The sequence below is a fragment of the Trachypithecus francoisi genome, unplaced genomic scaffold (assembly GCF_009764315.1).
Source record: "Trachypithecus francoisi isolate TF-2019V2 unplaced genomic scaffold, Tfra_2.0 Lachesis_group13, whole genome shotgun sequence".
Taxonomy (NCBI): domain Eukaryota; kingdom Metazoa; phylum Chordata; class Mammalia; order Primates; family Cercopithecidae; genus Trachypithecus; species Trachypithecus francoisi.
The window spans coordinates 41,263,992-41,281,582 of NW_022681458.1; the positions used below are offsets into that span (position 1 = coordinate 41,263,992).

The window sequence follows — 17,591 nt, forward strand, 5'->3', positions numbered from 1 at the left end:
CATCATATTGTCTAGTCTCGCTTCCTTTTTGTAGGCTCAGCAATAGCTATAAAAGTTTGAAAAAGTCAAGTCCACTTTTATGTTCTTTTTCTTATTTGGTCTTTTTACTTTTTCTTTCTAATCTTGGTTCTATGGGTATTTATATTTTGAGTTTCAAACTTTTTTTTTTTTTTTTTTAAGACTGAGTGTCACTCTGTCGCCCAGGCTGGAGTGAAGTGGCATGCTCTCGGCTCCCTGTAACCTCTGCCCCCTGGGTTCAAGTGATTCTCCTGCCTCAGCCTCCTGAGGAATTGGGATTACAGGTGCCCGCCACTACGCCCAGCTAATTTTTGTATTTTTAGTAGAGACAGGGTTTCGCCATGTTGGCCAGGCTAGTCTCGATCTCCTGACCTCAGGTGATCCGCCTGCCTCGGCCTCCCAAAGTGCAGGTGTGAGCCACCGTGCCTGGCCTCAAACAAAAATGTTAATTAACTAGAGCTCCTTTTCCATTTTCTAATTGTGAAATAAACAGATAAGCTCCCCCAGATGCTTTCTAGTTTATATTGTTAAGAGCTCATAAAGCAGCTCTACATTTATTATTATACTTGATGACTTTGTGAGGCAGATTTTATTATCATGTCCAATTTACAGATTAGGAAATTGAGGCCCAGAAAAGTTAAGTGGCTTATTTCAGGATGCTCAACTAATAATCTCTGACTTCTGTCTCCAAACTCCACACTCTTTCCACAGCCTTACCTTGTTGGATGTCACCTCCCAAGTGTACTGCGTCTTCCAGTGTGGCTTAGGGACCACTCATTGGAATTAGTTATCAGTGCATAATTGGACACTTTGCAATTATTAACCCCATTCACAAGGAACTTCTTTACTTCCCATCATCAAGTTTTACTGCTGAATTATATTCTATTTAAACTGATTTATGAGAATGCATTAAAAATATCTGACTAAAATTTCTATTTTGTCTATACTAGTTCTAATAATCCTTTCTTATTCAATTAAAATTACATTTAAGCATTTGTAAATCTAATTTACCTTGGTACCCACATATTTTACACAGAAATAATCTAACGGTGACTATTAAGTCCTACACTGAAATCATCTATAAATTTCTAGTGTTCAATTTCTGTAAAAATACATTATTTGGAAAAGAAGCTATTAAAAATGAATAAGCCCTATATATATAAAACCTTATATATATAAAACCTATATATAAGATCAGATTAGCCCAAAGATTTTGTTCTGATACCTCACCTTCACAAAGTGACATTTGGGGAATTTTTTTCTCTCTTTACTTTTTTATTTCGTGCAGCGGGATATGACCGGTTACTTAGCAAAGGACCTCATCTGGTATTGTGAAGCCTACCTGAGACCACCTGTATGATTACGTAAACACACAACTTTTCTGAAGAACCACAGGTAGTCAACATAAGTAACCCAAGTTTCTGTTTTTAGAAGAAATTTAAAACATGTTTTATTTAACAGCAAAAAGAGTACTAAAATGAGATGACATTTCCATTAACCTACATTTCATTTTTCAAGAAGACTTGAGATTTTGCAAAACATCGTAAATGGGAAATGAAGTCTCTAAAGAACTTAACAATTCAAGCAGGCATGTTCACTCATTCATTATTCATTCATTTATCTAGCTCTGTCTGGGGGGTCAACTATGTATCAAACCCAAGAATAAGTAATAGTAAGAACCATTCACCGCCTCCAAGAAGCACATAGTCTCACATGGTGAGACGGAGCCACAGCCGACAATTACACTCCCTGGAATAACAGCTGCAGTGGAGAATGCAGAGAACCCCACAGAAGTACAAGGTGAATGACAGAAGAAGGGTGAATCATTCAGGCAGGGCAGGAGAAAGGAGAGAATTGAGTCCCTAAGGAGGACATCCCAGACAGAGGAAACAGCCTTTGCAAGGGAGGCAGACATATTTAAGGTCAGGGTGGCAATTGAGAGATGCATGGAGATGTGGCAGTGGATAAGGTGGACAGGGTCCACTCATGCAGGGGATGTACGTAATGCTCAAGAGACCAGACTCTGATTGCAACCATATTTTCAATTTAATTCCTTATCGCTATAATCCAACAAGATAGAGATATTTTAAAATGAAACAGTTAAAAGATTGTCAATTTTAAGTTTCAATTGTCTTCAATATTAAACCTGAAATTATTAGCTACCTGCTCCTTTGGACTAAAAGCTGCATGAAGGCAGGAATCATTTCCTCACCAAAGCACCTACTCGAATTCATCCAATAGAGGACCCACTAGAGACAACTGATGAACTCATTTGATTCCAACACTTCTTATGAAGTAATTAATTTCTCACAGTGCTTGACTAGATACTGCATCAACGGCACTACATAGATGTTTTATCTGATCTCTACAATCTTGTACTCTAAGACATAACAGTTGTTATTATTCTTAATTTTCATAATTAAAATGTCATTGCTCTGTGTGACAGACTGAGAAACAAACTAATCATAAAAAGGCCATGAAAGCTAATAACTAAAGACAGTAAGTATACTAAAATAAATCAATGTAAAATTATAAACGATCAGAATTTTCAGTTGTTTATTATGGTTTATTTTACTGAGTTGAGAAATCGATTAACCTTTTGACATGGGAAGATGGAATTCACTAAATAAGTTACAGAAGCACTACTTCCATTTTCATCACCCTCTTTCAAAACAGTGCCAACACTTTGATAAGTTATGGAAATGCAGTGGGAAAACACTACTGTTAACTGTCACGTGGACATCTGACACTGCTCATGAGGAGTGGAATGACTGTGGCTCGTAAGCCTATGCATGGAGCATTCACACTGAACCTCCATGATCTGATCTGTGCGCTGACAGATCAGCCTATTTTCCCTCATTGGCATGATGCCACCTCTGTTTTGAATAAGACACTCTAACACTCTAATGTTGGCTGCTGAGCCTACCATATTGGTCTGTCCACCAGCCATGCTTTGCAGGGATCAATTGCTATGAGTCTGATTCTTTAAAGTGCTTTTCCTTTCCATGGCCCAACTCTAGGAGCTGTTCTATCTCAACAGATATTAGCAAAGGGGCTGCCGATCCTTGGTCAGCATCATGGCGCCCAACCCAGCTTCTCAAATTGGGGAATACATATTCTCACTTGAATATATGACTGTAAGTTCAGACATTATATGAAGAAGCCATGATATAAAAGGGACATCTTGCTGCTATTTTTTACTCAATGGCCAATAAGTTTGTAAAGATATAGGAAAAAACAAACTCAGCGTCTCCTACTACACTCTCACAATGCAGAATACTTCTGGGGACCTCTGGTAACCCATATGTGTGGGGGACTTTCTCCACCAAGCAATCCTTCAGCAGTGGATTCTTCAGCAGACATCAGCTGGGTGTTCTCCCACTTAGTTCTCCCAGTGTTAATTCTGACACTGTCCACCTGGAGATAGCATCAGATTCCACAGATTGAGAGCTCAGTTCCACAAGACCACCCCCCACTTCAGATTCCAGCACAAGTACAGTTGGCCCTCCATGTCCACAGGCTCCATATCTGTGGATTCAACCAATCACAGAACAAAAATATTTTGGGGAAAAAAACAGTAAAAAATATCAGGAGTGTACTGAGTACCTATGGCTTTTGGAATCATAAAATCAAAATATCTTAAGTCAAACCACCATAAATCAGGGACTGTCTATAATTTGCTAGAGTGGCTCACAGAACTTAGGGAACACATTTACTGGTTTATTACAAAGGATATTATTAAGGTTACTGATGAACACGAGATAGAAGAGATGCACAGGGCAAGGTATGTGGGAAGGGGTTCAAAGCTAACATGCCCTCTCTGGGTTCACCACGCCAAACCTCCAAGTATTTAGCTCAGCCCTTTTGGGTTTTTATGGAGGCTTCGTTACATAGGCATGACTGCTTACATCATTGGCCACCAGTGATCAATTTAACCTTCAGCTCCTCTCCCCTCCTGCCAGTTTGGTGGAGGGAAAATTCCAACCCTCTAATCACCTGGTTGGTTCCCTGGGCAACCAGCCCCCATTGGACGATATCCAAGAGCCCTCAGCCAAAGATCAGCTCATTAGCATACAAAAAGACGCTTATCATTTTGAAGATACCAAGGATTTTAGGAATGGTATATATATTTCATAATAAGTATCACAAAGTTACAATGATTTTATACTGAAATAATGTGTGGAATATATTATTAAATATAATGGATAAAAATTTTGCATCAATTTTTAAGACAACATGTAATAATACTCCAAGGAAATTGTATGTTGTCAGAAGTTAGTTTTGACCATGTGCCCAGAGACTTGGCGTAACACATCAGTCCTTCTGTGTCTTGGGGGCATTTTGATGGAAAACCCTGAGAAGCAGTAATATGTGGAAAGGGTACAGGCTTTAGAACCAGACACAGCTAAGTTTGAATCCTTGTTCCTCCACATTTCTTGAGAGTTTGACTTTGACCAAGACAAGTCTGACCTAAAGCCTCAGTGTCCTCATCAAACAGAAAGGTTATTTAATATGAAGATTTATAAAATATGTAGCACAGTCACTGATGGAGCCAGGTGAGATTTTTAGAAGATGTAAGATCAAGTCATACTCCAGCTTAAAACCTTCCAGCAGTTTCTTTCTGCTCTCTGAATAATGCCCTACATGGCAGTATCAAGGTTCCAAACCTTTCAGGACATGGACCTCCTTTGGCAGTCTGGTGAAGACTTTGGGGTCTTTCTCAAAACAACATTTTAAAATTCATGAAATAAACTGCATGTGATTACAAAGGCAACTACTTATATTGAAATATACTTAGAATATTCATAAAAACAAACATGCTACAGTAATATATGTACTTCTCTATTAACACATCAAATAACATCATATAGTAACAGGGTTCTATAACTATAGTAAGTTTGAAGTAGTGATAAACAAACAACATTTCAGGATATCTGCAACAAATGTAATTGAATATGAAAATGTCTGTGATTTTTAATTGTGAAAGTCACAGGCACTGCTGCTCTATTGTGGGTTTTTTGTTTGTTTGTTTGTTTTCTGAGACGAAGTCTTGCTCTGTTACCCAGTCTGGAGTGCAATGGCGTGATCTTGGCTCACCACAACCTCCGCCTCCAGGGTATAAGTGATTCCCCTGCCTCAGCCTCCTGAGTAGCTGGGATTACGTGTGCCTGGCACCACACCCAGATAATTTTGTATTTTAAGTAGAGACAGCGTTTCTCCAGGTTGGTCAGGCTGTCTTGAACTCCCAACTTCAGGTGATCCAACCACCTCAGCCTCCCAAAGTGCTGGGATTACAGGTGTGAGCCACCACACCCAGCCCTACTGTTTTTCTTTTTTCCTTTGCCTACATTCATGACTGGAGGAACTAGTAAATTTCATTTAGATATTAGTGAAGATAAAAATGTATTTGTTCTCATCTACATTCATGGACCCACGGACTGTAACCACGATCCCTTGGAGATCCACAGACCTGGACAGAGAGCCGGCATTCTAAGCGGTATTCTTTGACTTCATCTCCCATCATCAATCACCTTTGTCTGCCATACTTGGACCACACTGACCATTTGGCTCGTCAAACACATTCAACTTAATCCACCTTAGGCATCTGCTTTGCTTTTCTCTCTGTCTGGAATTCTCTGTCCTCAGATCTTTGTATGGTTGTTTCTTTCCCCATCTTTATCTCAATCAAATGTCACCTCCTCCAAAGGGCTTCCCTGACCACCCCACACAGAGCAACCACCTCCCCTTGCCTCCCCCTTCATCACACCACCCTGCTGTCAAACACTAGCGTGACCACCAGGTGTTACACTGCATGTCTCTCTGAGTCCCTTTCTGAAGAGATAATATAATACCCTTGCTCCTAGATGTAACCCAGTGTGGGGGTGGAGAGTATGAACTGTGGAACGGCACACTGCCTGGGTTCAAATCCCAGTTCTGCTGTTTACCAGCTACGTGAACTTAGCCAAATTACTTAACTTCTCTGTTTCTCAACTTCCACCTCTGTAAAATGGAAATAACAACAGTATCTTCTTTATGGGGTTATGGTCAAGAGTAAATGAAAAAATGAGTGTCATATGCTTAACATGCTTTCAGTAAACATTACTTATGATTCTTTCTGCCCAACAGTTCACTGGTGTGGCAAACTTACTACATATCCCCCAAAACTATTTTCCCTTTCTCCATTGTAACTGAGTTTTTACCAGCTAGGGACTGTATTACCCAGTTTGGAGTTTCTGTGAGCCAATATATAACTTGATCTTACCTTTTCCTTGACATTCACATGAGTATTGAGTTCAGCCATCTTGCTTCTAGTGGAATAGGCCCTATAAAGAAAGAAAAAAGATTAAGTTTTAAAATTGATTTCTCAATGTGTTATTTTTTTACTCTCTTCTGACATAGTAAACAACTTCATTCGGTCATAATCATAAATATGATTTTGGAATGTAAAAATACTTTCAAGCTAGGCATCTGACTTAGATATGTTCTAAAAGCATGTTACAATAACTCTAGAAGACAAAGTAAAATCTTTTATTCATATGTATTGACATGAAAAATGACAAAGACAGATGGGAATTTATCTAAATTGTGTTTCTTCCTATTATGTAGAAGAAAGGTGGTCAAAAATAGAGAGAAGGGAAATTGTACCTATTTTAACTAAGTATTGTCATCACAGTCCTCACTGTCTCAAAGCTTTTATCGGCTCCTAGGTAATCTAACAAACATTTATTGAATATATCTCTCCTATATGTACATAACAATACCAAGCACTGCAGGAAGAAACAGGAGGAAACTACTCCAGGTTTAAACATAAGAATCCACCCCCCAACTTCTTTTCTTGTCTTTTTTTTCCCCAACTTTTCTCTCTATCTGGAATGCTCTAATTTCAGATCTTTGCACGGTTGTTCCTTTCCTGTATTCTTTTTTTGGGGGCCGGCCTCAAAATCTTTTTTTTGAGCTTGTCTCAAAACAAATCTAAAGGAAAACCTACCTGTTGTCGGACTGGAATGCAGTGGCGTGATCGCAGTTCACTGCAGCCTCGATCTCCTCAACTCAAGCAATCCTGCCACCTCAGCCTCCCAAGTAGGTGGAGCTGCAGGTATGCACCACTGCCCTCAGCTAATTTTTGTACTTTTTGTAGAGACAAGGGTCTCACTTTGTTGCCCAGGCAGGTCTCAAACTTCTGGGCTCAAGCAATCCTCCCCCTTCGGCCTTTCGAAAAACTGGGATTATAGGTGTGAGCCACTGCGCCTGTCCTCTGCAGTCTTCATCTTAGCTCGAGTATCACCTCTTCCAAGAGGGCTTTATTGACCACCATATCTAAAGCTGCCACCTCTCCTGCCTTACTCTCCAACAGAATATAACAGTTTTAAATTTGTTTTTTCACTTACTAACACATCATGAGCAACATTCCAAATCAATACATATGTATCTTCACCATAATTTTTATTGTCCATAATTTCTTAATCTCCATTTTCTTTTTTTTTTTTTTTTTTTGAGACGGAGTCTTGCTCTGTCGCCCAGGCTGGAGTGCGGTGGCCAGATCTCAGCTCACTGCAAGCTCCGCCTCCCGGGTTCACGCCATTCTCCTGCCTCAGCCACCCGAGTAGCTGGGACTACAGGTGCCCGCCACCTCGCCCGGCTAGTTTTTTGTATTTTTAGTAGAGATGGGGTTTCACCGTGTTAGCCAGGATGGTCTCGATCTCCTGACTTCGTGATCTGCCCGTCTCGGCCTCTCAAAGTGCTGGGATTACAGGCTTGAGCCACCGCGCCCGGCCTAATCTCCATTTTCAAATGGACCCTTAAAACTGCCCATAATCCTTCTGTTTCTTCAAAATCTTCAGGTTTTCTGCCTTTGGTGTCCAATCTCCTTTGTAAAGTGGCCCCCTCTGAGAAGATCTGTGTTCCCAAAATCAAGCTGTTGTGTTTTCTTTTCCCTTATCTGGTCAAAATCTTTCACCATTATAATGGAAGACAAATCTTAAGACTTTCACAGATTCAATCTTTTTGAAATAGAGAATAAATGACTTAAATGCACAAACAGATTGGTTCAGAAATTAGCAGCCAGTCAGGCCAAGATATCAACATATACCACCTATTTGCATGTTGAATGGTTTTTGTCAATCAAGAACCACTGAAACACTTTCTTATATTCTTTTGCTTTTGTTATAAAGAGTGTCCCCACCTCCAGAGTAGACACATGCTAGGAATAACTTGCAAAAATTCTCCGATTCCTCCCCACTATTTTATTTTACACCTACATCTTAAATAGAGCATAAATTCAGATCCATTATCTTTTGCTGATTTTAGGATGAAAGCTTGGTAATATGTAATGTTAACTCTATTACTACTCAAATTATTCTCAACTAGGAATCCAGAGAGACAAATTATCAAATATTAGGAACAGTAAGATTTTATTTTTATAAGTTTCTAAATAATACTGCCACTGACACAAGCATTTGGACATGCTAGCAGGAGAGACCCTGCATACTTGCTTCCAGTAAAGCAGCACTTTCCGAAATGCTTCACAAAAGTTCCCAGTCTATCGGTAAGTTCTATATCCCTTGACTTGGCATATAGGAGAATCAGTTGGTGCAAAAGTAATTGTGATTTTTGCCATTGAAAGTAATGGCTAACACATCACCAAGACAGTCCTAAGCCAAAAGAACAAAGCTAGAGGCATCACGCTACCTAACTTCAAACTATACTACAAGGCTACAGTAACCAAAACAGCATGATACTGGTACAAAAACAGAGATACAGACCAATGGAACAGAACAGAGCCCTCAGAAATAATACCACACATCTACAACCATCTGATCTTTGACAAACCTGACAAAAACAAGAAATGGGGAAAGGATTCCCTATTTAATAAATGATGCTGGGAAAACTGGCTAGCCATAAGTAGAGAGCTGAAACTGGATGCCTTCCTTACACCTTATACAAAAATTAATTCAAGATGGAAGAGAGACTTAAATGTGAGACCTAAAACCATAAAAACCCTAGAAGAAAACCTAGGCAATACCATTCAGGACATAGGCATGGGCAAGGACTTCATGTCTAAAACACAAAAAACAATGGCAACAAAAGCCAAAATTGACAAATGGGATCTAATTAAACTAAAGAGCTTCTGCACAGCAAAAGAAACTACCATCAGAGTGAGCAGACAACCTACAGAATGGGAGAAAATTTTTGCAATCTACTCATCTGACAAAGGGCTAATATCCAGAACCTACAAAGAACTCAGACAAATTTACAAGAAAAAAACAAACGACCCTATCAAAAGGTGGGCAAAGGATATGAACAGACACTTCTCAAAAGAAGGTATTTATACAGTCAACAGATACATGAAAAAATGCTCATCACCACTAGCCATCAGAAAAATGCAAATCAAAACCACAATGGGATACCATTTCACACCAGTTAGAATGGCCATCATTAAAAAGTCAGGAAACAACAGGTGCTGGAGAGGATGTGGAGAAAGAGGAACACTTTGACACTGTTGGTGGGAGTATAAACTAGTTCAACCATTGTGGAAGAGAGTGTGGCAATTCCTCAGGGATCTAGAACTAGAAATACCATTTGACCCAGCCATCCTATTACTGGGTATATACCCAAAGGATTATAAATCATGCTGCTATAAAGACACATGCACACGTATGTTTACTGTGGCACTATTCACAACAGCAAAGACTTGGAACCAACCCAAATGTCCATCAGTGACAGACTGGATTAAGAAAATGTGGTACATATACACCATGGAATACTATGCAGCCATAAAAAAGGATGAGTTCATGTCCTTTGTAGGGACATGGATGCAGCTGGAAACCATCACTCTCCGCAAACTATCACAAGAACAAAACCAAACACTGCATGTTCTCACTCATAGGTGGGAACTGAACAATGAGAACACTTGGACACAGGAAGGGGAACATCACACACTGGGGCCTGTTGTAGGGTGGGTGGAGTGGAGAGGGATAGCATTAGGAGATATACCTAATGTAAATGACGAGTTAATGGGTGCAGCACACCAACATGACACATGCATACATATGTAACAAACCTGCACGTTGTGCACATGTACCCTAGAACTTAAAGTGTAATCAAAAAGAAAAAGAAAACAAAGAAGCAAACAAACAAACAAAAAAAGAAGTTATTTTGTGATATCTGAAGACTTCCTATTTCCTTTACGTATTTGGGTTTTTGTCCATAATAAAAACTATAGTATGAAAAAAAAAAAAAAAGAAAGTAATGGCTAAGGCCACAAATACTTTTGCACCAACCTAATAGTTGGCAAATAACACTTGAATTTTATTTTTACTTATTCCTGCCCCTGAAAGCTACTCACTTGTAAATAAAGGACTCTCTTCTGATTATTTCTAATAGTGAACATGAATGATGTGTGAAGTACAAGAACAAATAATTAGGTGCTTTTGTTTACAAGCCATGGATGGAAAGTGAAGCCTTTCAGGTCATTACAAGCCTGCAAGATGGTCTACAATCATTATATTGGAAGATTTCCGAATGGCTGACTTTCTTATTCAAATGAAAGTTTTAGTATTATGTAAACATACACTGTATATATATGAATTTTTCAGTGTGTGATAGTATATGAATGTGTATATGGGGGGGTGGGGAGGAGGAGAGAGAGAGGTATACCTAAGAACTATGAAGAACTGAATGGTGACAGCTGAATTTGGTGCCATTAAGAATGAATCTGTGAGCCACGATGCCTTTCAATAGACCAGATCAGCTGATTCTTCTGGACACATCTAATTTTGCCATTACAGATATGTGAAATTTAATAGAAGCTTTTGCTTTGTTTTGCATTTGGGCTTTGATGTCTAGGGTTTGGATATGCAGCATTTTCTAAAGCTGAAATGTTATAATCCGCAGGGGAATCAGGGAGCAATTCCATTGAAGACCAGAAAATTCATGAGATCTGAAGACATGGTGACAATGGATGGTAAGCTATATTCATAAGAAAACATACACGCACACACACTCACAACCTCCTTGGCAATTCTTTTTCTCTTTGACCTCAAAGTCTAACTCAAGGAAGACTCTTCTTTGAGACTGATGTTAGTAAGATTAATTACAATTTTATTCAAATCATAATTTTATTTTTTTGTGGAAGGAAAATGCTGGCCGTGAGCGTAGAATGGGGCTATTTTAAGTTTTTCAGATGGGAAGATAAGATAAAAATAATTATAGGGACCCATTCCTTGTCCATTTTACTCTCAATTATTTTTCCCATGTGGAAGGCTGCTTCTACAGGCTCTACCTTCCAGGTGGGTTCCAATACCCTCTCCACATCACAGTAAAATAAAATCTTACTGTGGGACAGGCAAGGTTATTCTCAGTGTGTCCTGAAGGTCCTTGTTGAGTGTCTGCACCCTCCCATTGGCACTAGTCCCTCCAGAATGTCCGGAAGCCCACCTTGCCCTTGCATAACATCATGTGCTCATTACCTTTACTGAGCTGACCCTCCCTGCTATGAAAATGAAACTGGGCTGTGTCCCTATTTTTAGATTCTCTTTTCTGCTATGAACTCTATCTGCCCAGTCAGCTCAATTTCATCTGAATCTTAATTGTTTAAAGTAGTCAAGAAACTTTTCAATGTATTTTCACCTCATTTCACATGACAGGCCCAGAGTTTAGCAACGTGAAGCCTCAGTCCTCCAAGGTGCAGACATCTAGGTAAGCCCAAGAAGCCTCTAATGCTGTGATTTTTAGGACCTACAGTGAGTAACAGGTGTCTGGGGACAACAGACCTTCTCCCTGACATCTTGGTCATCATGCTTGGTAGTGTATCACTGCCAAACATGACCGAATACTCACACCTTAACATGCATCGACCACAAGAGCTTTTAAATCTATAAGAAAGGTACAGGGATCTTTGGCTTCTTGAGAAGAACCTGGTTTCTCCTCGTTATTATCATTTGAAATTGTTATTGGAACAGACCAATTACTGAGGGCTATTCAAGTCCATGGATACATGTTTTGTACGTACCAATGAATCAACACAAAATTAAGATACTCAGAAATAAAAGTCCTGATATTGGTGCAACATTTCAACAACTTAGACATTTTTTAAAACTTTTTTCCCTAAAATTGCAATTTAGATTTCAGGAATACCATTACAAACATATATAGATACAATCATCTAATTTTTATGTATGTCTTAAAGAAAAATAGGGATCAAGGAAATTGTTAAAACTTATTAGGGAAACATATTAGTCATAAAGAAAAGATTTTCACCATTTTAATACATCATCTGTATGTACTTTTCTGGGATAAAATTTATGAACCACAAATACGGTTATCACCAATCACTTCAAACACAAAAGTATATTGAACTGATCACTGAGCAAAAATCTTATACAACATGCATTAACAGTAGCCAGAAAATCTATCAGCTTAGAACAAAGATAAACATTTTTTTATGAAAAATAAACCCAAATAATAGAAATTCTGGTAAATATGTTTGTCTCAGTATTTCCAACTGATACAATTCAACAAAGTTTAATATGTATGACAGTCTGTAAAGTTTTAAAAATACATATTTATGTTTCTAATGCAATCACATAAAACATGCAAAGTTCTACCAATGTACTCAGCTATCAAATCGCTTTCTGACTTGCTTGTCTCCTTTCTCCCTCCTGTTTGATTGTATAGGCAGTAATAAAGTTTCACTTTTGTTTCTCTGAAACCCATTAATGCTCTTAGGTTTACTTTCCTGTTCTCGGGTATTACATCACTTTCCTTGAACTGGATTTAAGAAACCATAGGAAATACATAAGAAAACATTTTAAGTAATGATTTTAACAAAATTTTCAAGGTTATTAACGCAAAAATTCCCATGATTTATAAAAACATAAAAATCATACTGCATATTTGAGGCTGTTAATAGGGTATTTCATAAATTATCATAATGTAAGCTGGAGTGGGTAAATGCCAAATGTCATGACATATGGCTTAGACAGGGAAAATGACCAAGTTGGTAGAGATTGGATCGAGTTGAGTTTCCGGCTAATCAAAAGACTTAACCAGGGAGCTCTGAAAAAGTGAGATTTCTGGGCCCCAAGGTCAGTTGGTGTGGGGAAGTTGTGATGAAAAACAGCAACTCCCAGGTCATTTTCATGCAAAGCCAGATTTGAATGTGGCTAGTCTAAAGTGAAATGTGTTGGAAGGGTTTAATAGAGGCCGAATTTCAAAGACTGAGTACTAAAAAAGGAATATAAGCTTCTCATTAATACTTTTTATATTGATTATATGTTGAAATGGTAGTGTTTGATAGATCGGATTAAATAAAATACAATATTAAAATTAATTTCATCCACTTCTTTTCACTTTTTCAATGTGACTGCTAGAAAATGTACAACTGCATGTATGGCTTACGTTATATTTCTATTGGAAAGTACTGTCCCAGAGCAGAGGTTCTTAAAGTGTGGTTCCCAGATGAGTAGCATCAGCATCACCTGGGAACTTGTTAAAGATGCAAACACTCTGCTCCTCACCAGACAGAAAGAGAAGCTCTGGAGGGCAGGGGCAGCACAGCAATCAGTGCTTAACAAGCCATGCACTAGCAAAACCGTGAGAACCACTAGTGTCTCCATCCTGGAACATAAAGAAAGAGCCTCTTCCTTAATCCCAAATATTACACACAAGAAACAGATTCTCATGGAAGCCTAGAGAGATAAGGAGAAGATGAGTTTCCTCCAAATTATGTTGTTAAGGAATAATCTTTTCACAAATACATTATTAATAATAATTAGCACACTTCTGGAGAACTTACAATGTACCAGACACTCTGCTAAGTGCTTGACATACATTTTTTTCATTTTACCATCACAACTCTACAAATAGAAATTAAGATTATCCCCATATTTGCCAGGCGCGGTGGCTCACTCCTGTAATCCCAGCACTTTGGGAAGCCGAGGCGGGCGGATCACCTGAGGTCAGGAGTTCGAGACCCGCCTGGCCAAGATGGTGAAACCCCATCTCTACTTAAAATACAAAAAATTAACTGGGTGTGGTGGTACACCCCTGTAATCCCAGCTACTCGGGAGGCCGAGGCAGGAGAATTGCTTGAACCCAGGAGGTGAAGGTTGCAGTGAGCCAAGATCACGCCACTGCACTCCAGACTGGGGGACATGAGCGAGACTTCATCTCAAAAAAAAAAAAAAAAAAGATTATCCCCATTTTTACATACGTGGAAACTGAAGCACCTTTAAAGAGATCTAGTAACTGCTCAAGGTCCCATAGTAAGTGGCAGGGCCAGGACTCAAACCTAAGGCAGTCCAACTCAGCAAGCCCATGGCCATTGAGCTAATAGCACCTCAAAACCATCATAAATAAGTCACGAGGGTCACTGTCTATGAAATACAGTAAGAACTCCGCCAGAGGAACAAAACCGTTCTCCGGGACCTGCCTTCTCAGGCCAGACAGGCCCACGATAATGCCTTGTGCATGTGCAGGACGCACAAACTGCAGCGCAAAACCACTCCACTCACACAGGAATGGGCATAAATTAACTTGTTTTAAAGAAATGGCTATTTTTGGCTGGGCACGATGGCTCACTCCTGTAATCCCAGCACTTTGGGAGGCTGAGGTGGGTGGATCACCTGAGGTCAGGAGTTCGAGATTAGCCTGACCAGTATGACAAAACCTCGTCTCTCCTAAAAATACAAAAATTAGCTGGGCGTGATGGTGTGTGCTTGTAGTCCCAGGTACTTGGGGGGGTAAAGTGGGGGGGGAAGGGACTGAGACAGGAGAATTGCTTGAACCCGGGAGGTGGGACGGAAGTTGCAGTGAGCTGAGATTACATCACTGCACTCCAGGCTGGGCGACAGAGTGAGACTCCATTCGCCACAACACCCCCACCAGAAAAAGGCTGTTTTCCTGCAGCTTCCTACCGCAGGTGAAGTTGCAGTTAGTGGGCCCTCAGCCAACAAATTGTTTCTTGTGAGCTGTGATGCTGCCAGTGGCTCCGTGACATTCTGGGGTCTAAAGGTATAACTAATTGAATTACTAACTTAAATTATTAAGTTAGAGTTATTAAAGTGTCTGTGTACCTGACTTTGGTATAGCCTAGACAATGCTATTGAAAATCCTGCATCACTATGATCATGTAAATCCTGAGACATTTTCTCACGGCTGCTCAGAGGGGAAGAATCAGCACTGATCTTGTGTGTAGGAAGTCAATTATGCCATGTGATTTGAGAAGCAGCAAAAATCTCTCAGGCAAAACAGCATCCAACGGTATCTCTGAGTATGAGCTTCTTAAGAGACATACGCATTTCTACTTAGTTGAAGGCACGTTATTACCTCTGGAAGAAGGTGCACTACCACAGATTAATTTATTTCATTCTCCTACTGCCATCAATTGGCCCTTAGCAGAGAGCAGTGCTCTGAGAGGATGGGAAACAGGACAGGTAAGTTTCAATAGGGGAGAGCTGGAAGGACTTCACATCTGTCTATAAAGGGCACCATTCCTCCTGAGGGGCCACAGTGTGGCACGAGGGTCTCAGGTCTCCAGGTTGTGGTCTCTTTTGGCTCTTACATACTACAGGTCTGTAGGGGCACTGGGAGTTGATGGAAACACTTACAAAGGCGTGGGCGCCGTCTCCAATGATGTACAGTAGTAGGCTATTTCTCTGTACAGGTCACTTTTAAATCAGAGACTAACCATCCAGTGCCCTAAGCACAATCAGGGGCACTTGCATGCCAGCTGAAGAGGGAAACAGTGTTCCTTCTACAAAACTGAGATTTGGTCTAAATTTAGTAGTAGGTATGTTTTCTGTCGCCTAACTGTTCAATTGCCTAATTTCTCTTCCATTTTGTCCCCTCCTTCTTTTCCTTCCATCCTTTGCTACTCCTTATCTGGCATGGTAACAACTGAGGTCTCTTCTATTTCAAGTGTTTTTGCTCTTTGTTTCTGTGGTTTAATTTCCATAGTTTAATAAAAGTTCTTGTTCCTCAAAGGAAAGTCGCTTTAATTATTAGGACTGAGAAACATAAAAAACGAGACACAGTGGTGACCGAAATATGAATTTCATATGAAGATACTTAGACTGGTATTTTCTGTTTAATTTGGAGAAGAAAACTCAAGGTTGCATTTTCATTCAAAGACATTTCAATGTACTCAACCCACTGTTAGAACAACTTCACTGAAAAGCATTTTAAGGGCAAATGTCAGAAAAAAATTCACATTTAAAAGCTCTGGCTTGGCCTTTTTTGAAAAGCAGGGTTAGCCTTTGGTTTAGAAATGTCACTGCCTACTAAGTTCTTTGTGGGGGGAAGAAAGAAAATTGAATGTTTTATTTAAACAGGTCATTAACAGTCAATACTTATGTGAAAAGGCCTGCTTTCAGAGGCAGATAAAAGCTTCCAATCTCTTAGAATATCACTTGAGCAGATCTAGGGCAAGGTGTGCTGATGCAAGTTTGAGACCTTCATGGGCGAACATCTTCACTCAACAGCCCCGAGTGCTGAGTGCTCGTACGGCAGGCAGCGTCATCTGCGTGGCGCACACTGTTGTATATGCTGCACGTACACGGCAGAGAGAGAAACACAAAGCGCACTTTATGGCAGTCCCAGCTTTGAATTTTCCATTTCAGTACTGGCAAATGCTTATGAATGAAGATTAACCATTTTTGCATAATGTGCCAAACCACCTCCCCACAGCAGCAGAATGCAAATGGGCACAAAAGAGCAAAGGACAGCTAAAATAAATGCGGCAGATCTAAGGCAGTGCAAGCACAGGGGGAGGAGGACGCATGGCAGGCTTTATTAGCATTCACCTACGGCATGGTTTTTCTATTTAATTTGAAATTATTTCATTTCATAGGTCTCTGCTGACTTGAGAATATAAATAAATGGCTTTTTCTAAAAGTGACCCAACGCTGGCTCCTATAAGGATCTGCTTCTGATTGCTGGGCTTTAAAGCAAACATGTGTTTCCATAGAGATGTGGGCGACCCAGACCTGGTGCAAGTACCCACTTGTATCAGCAACTCAATTATACTCGGTTCTTTTAAGATGCGATGATGTAAGCTCAAGTCTTTAAAATATGCCCATCCTCAGAGACGTCTCAGGAAAGGTGAAGTGGCCAACGTTATGTGAAGCAGAAAAGAGGTTCAGCAGAATAAATGCCACCCTCTTCAAGCACACTGTAATTGGTTCTCTCCCTGCAGAGCACACTGCTTTGCTCCCCCATCCCCCCAACCGCCCGCTGGCAAATCCCAAATCCCAGAGGGGTCTGGACAAAAGATCAAACATAGTTCTTTATACTCCAGAGCCCCAAGTACTTTACTACAAACTCCCCAATGTTGAAAAAGAAATATCATGTGTTCCCTTTCTTCCTTTCCTTCCCCCATCTCTTCAGCCATGGGCAATTCCTACAGAAAGGGCAATGTTTTTTCTTATAATTTGACAAACATTCATTAAGCACCGACAGTGCACCAGGGTCTGTGGGGGAATGCTGGCAGTGGCTAAAGTTACACTTACTGAACTCCTACCGTATACCCAGCACTGCTCTAAGCACGTTCCGTCTATTAACTCCTTTTATTCTCA

The 17,591-nt window shown here is 39.9% G+C and overlaps 1 protein-coding gene across 8 annotated transcripts in view; it reads right to left on the bottom strand.

Annotated features, from left to right (window-relative positions):
* SPATS2L (spermatogenesis associated serine rich 2 like) overlaps positions 1-17,591 on the bottom strand; it is a 177,946-nt gene that overhangs the window by 89,243 nt on the left and 71,112 nt on the right. For all 8 annotated transcript variants that reach the window (XM_033232043.1, XM_033232047.1, XM_033232041.1 and 5 more), the window contains one exon: positions 6,281-6,341. In XM_033232043.1, the coding sequence (XP_033087934.1) occupies positions 6,281-6,319 (39 nt within the window). In that variant the 5' untranslated portion in view covers positions 6,320-6,341. The remainder of the gene's footprint in view (positions 1-6,280; positions 6,342-17,591) is intronic.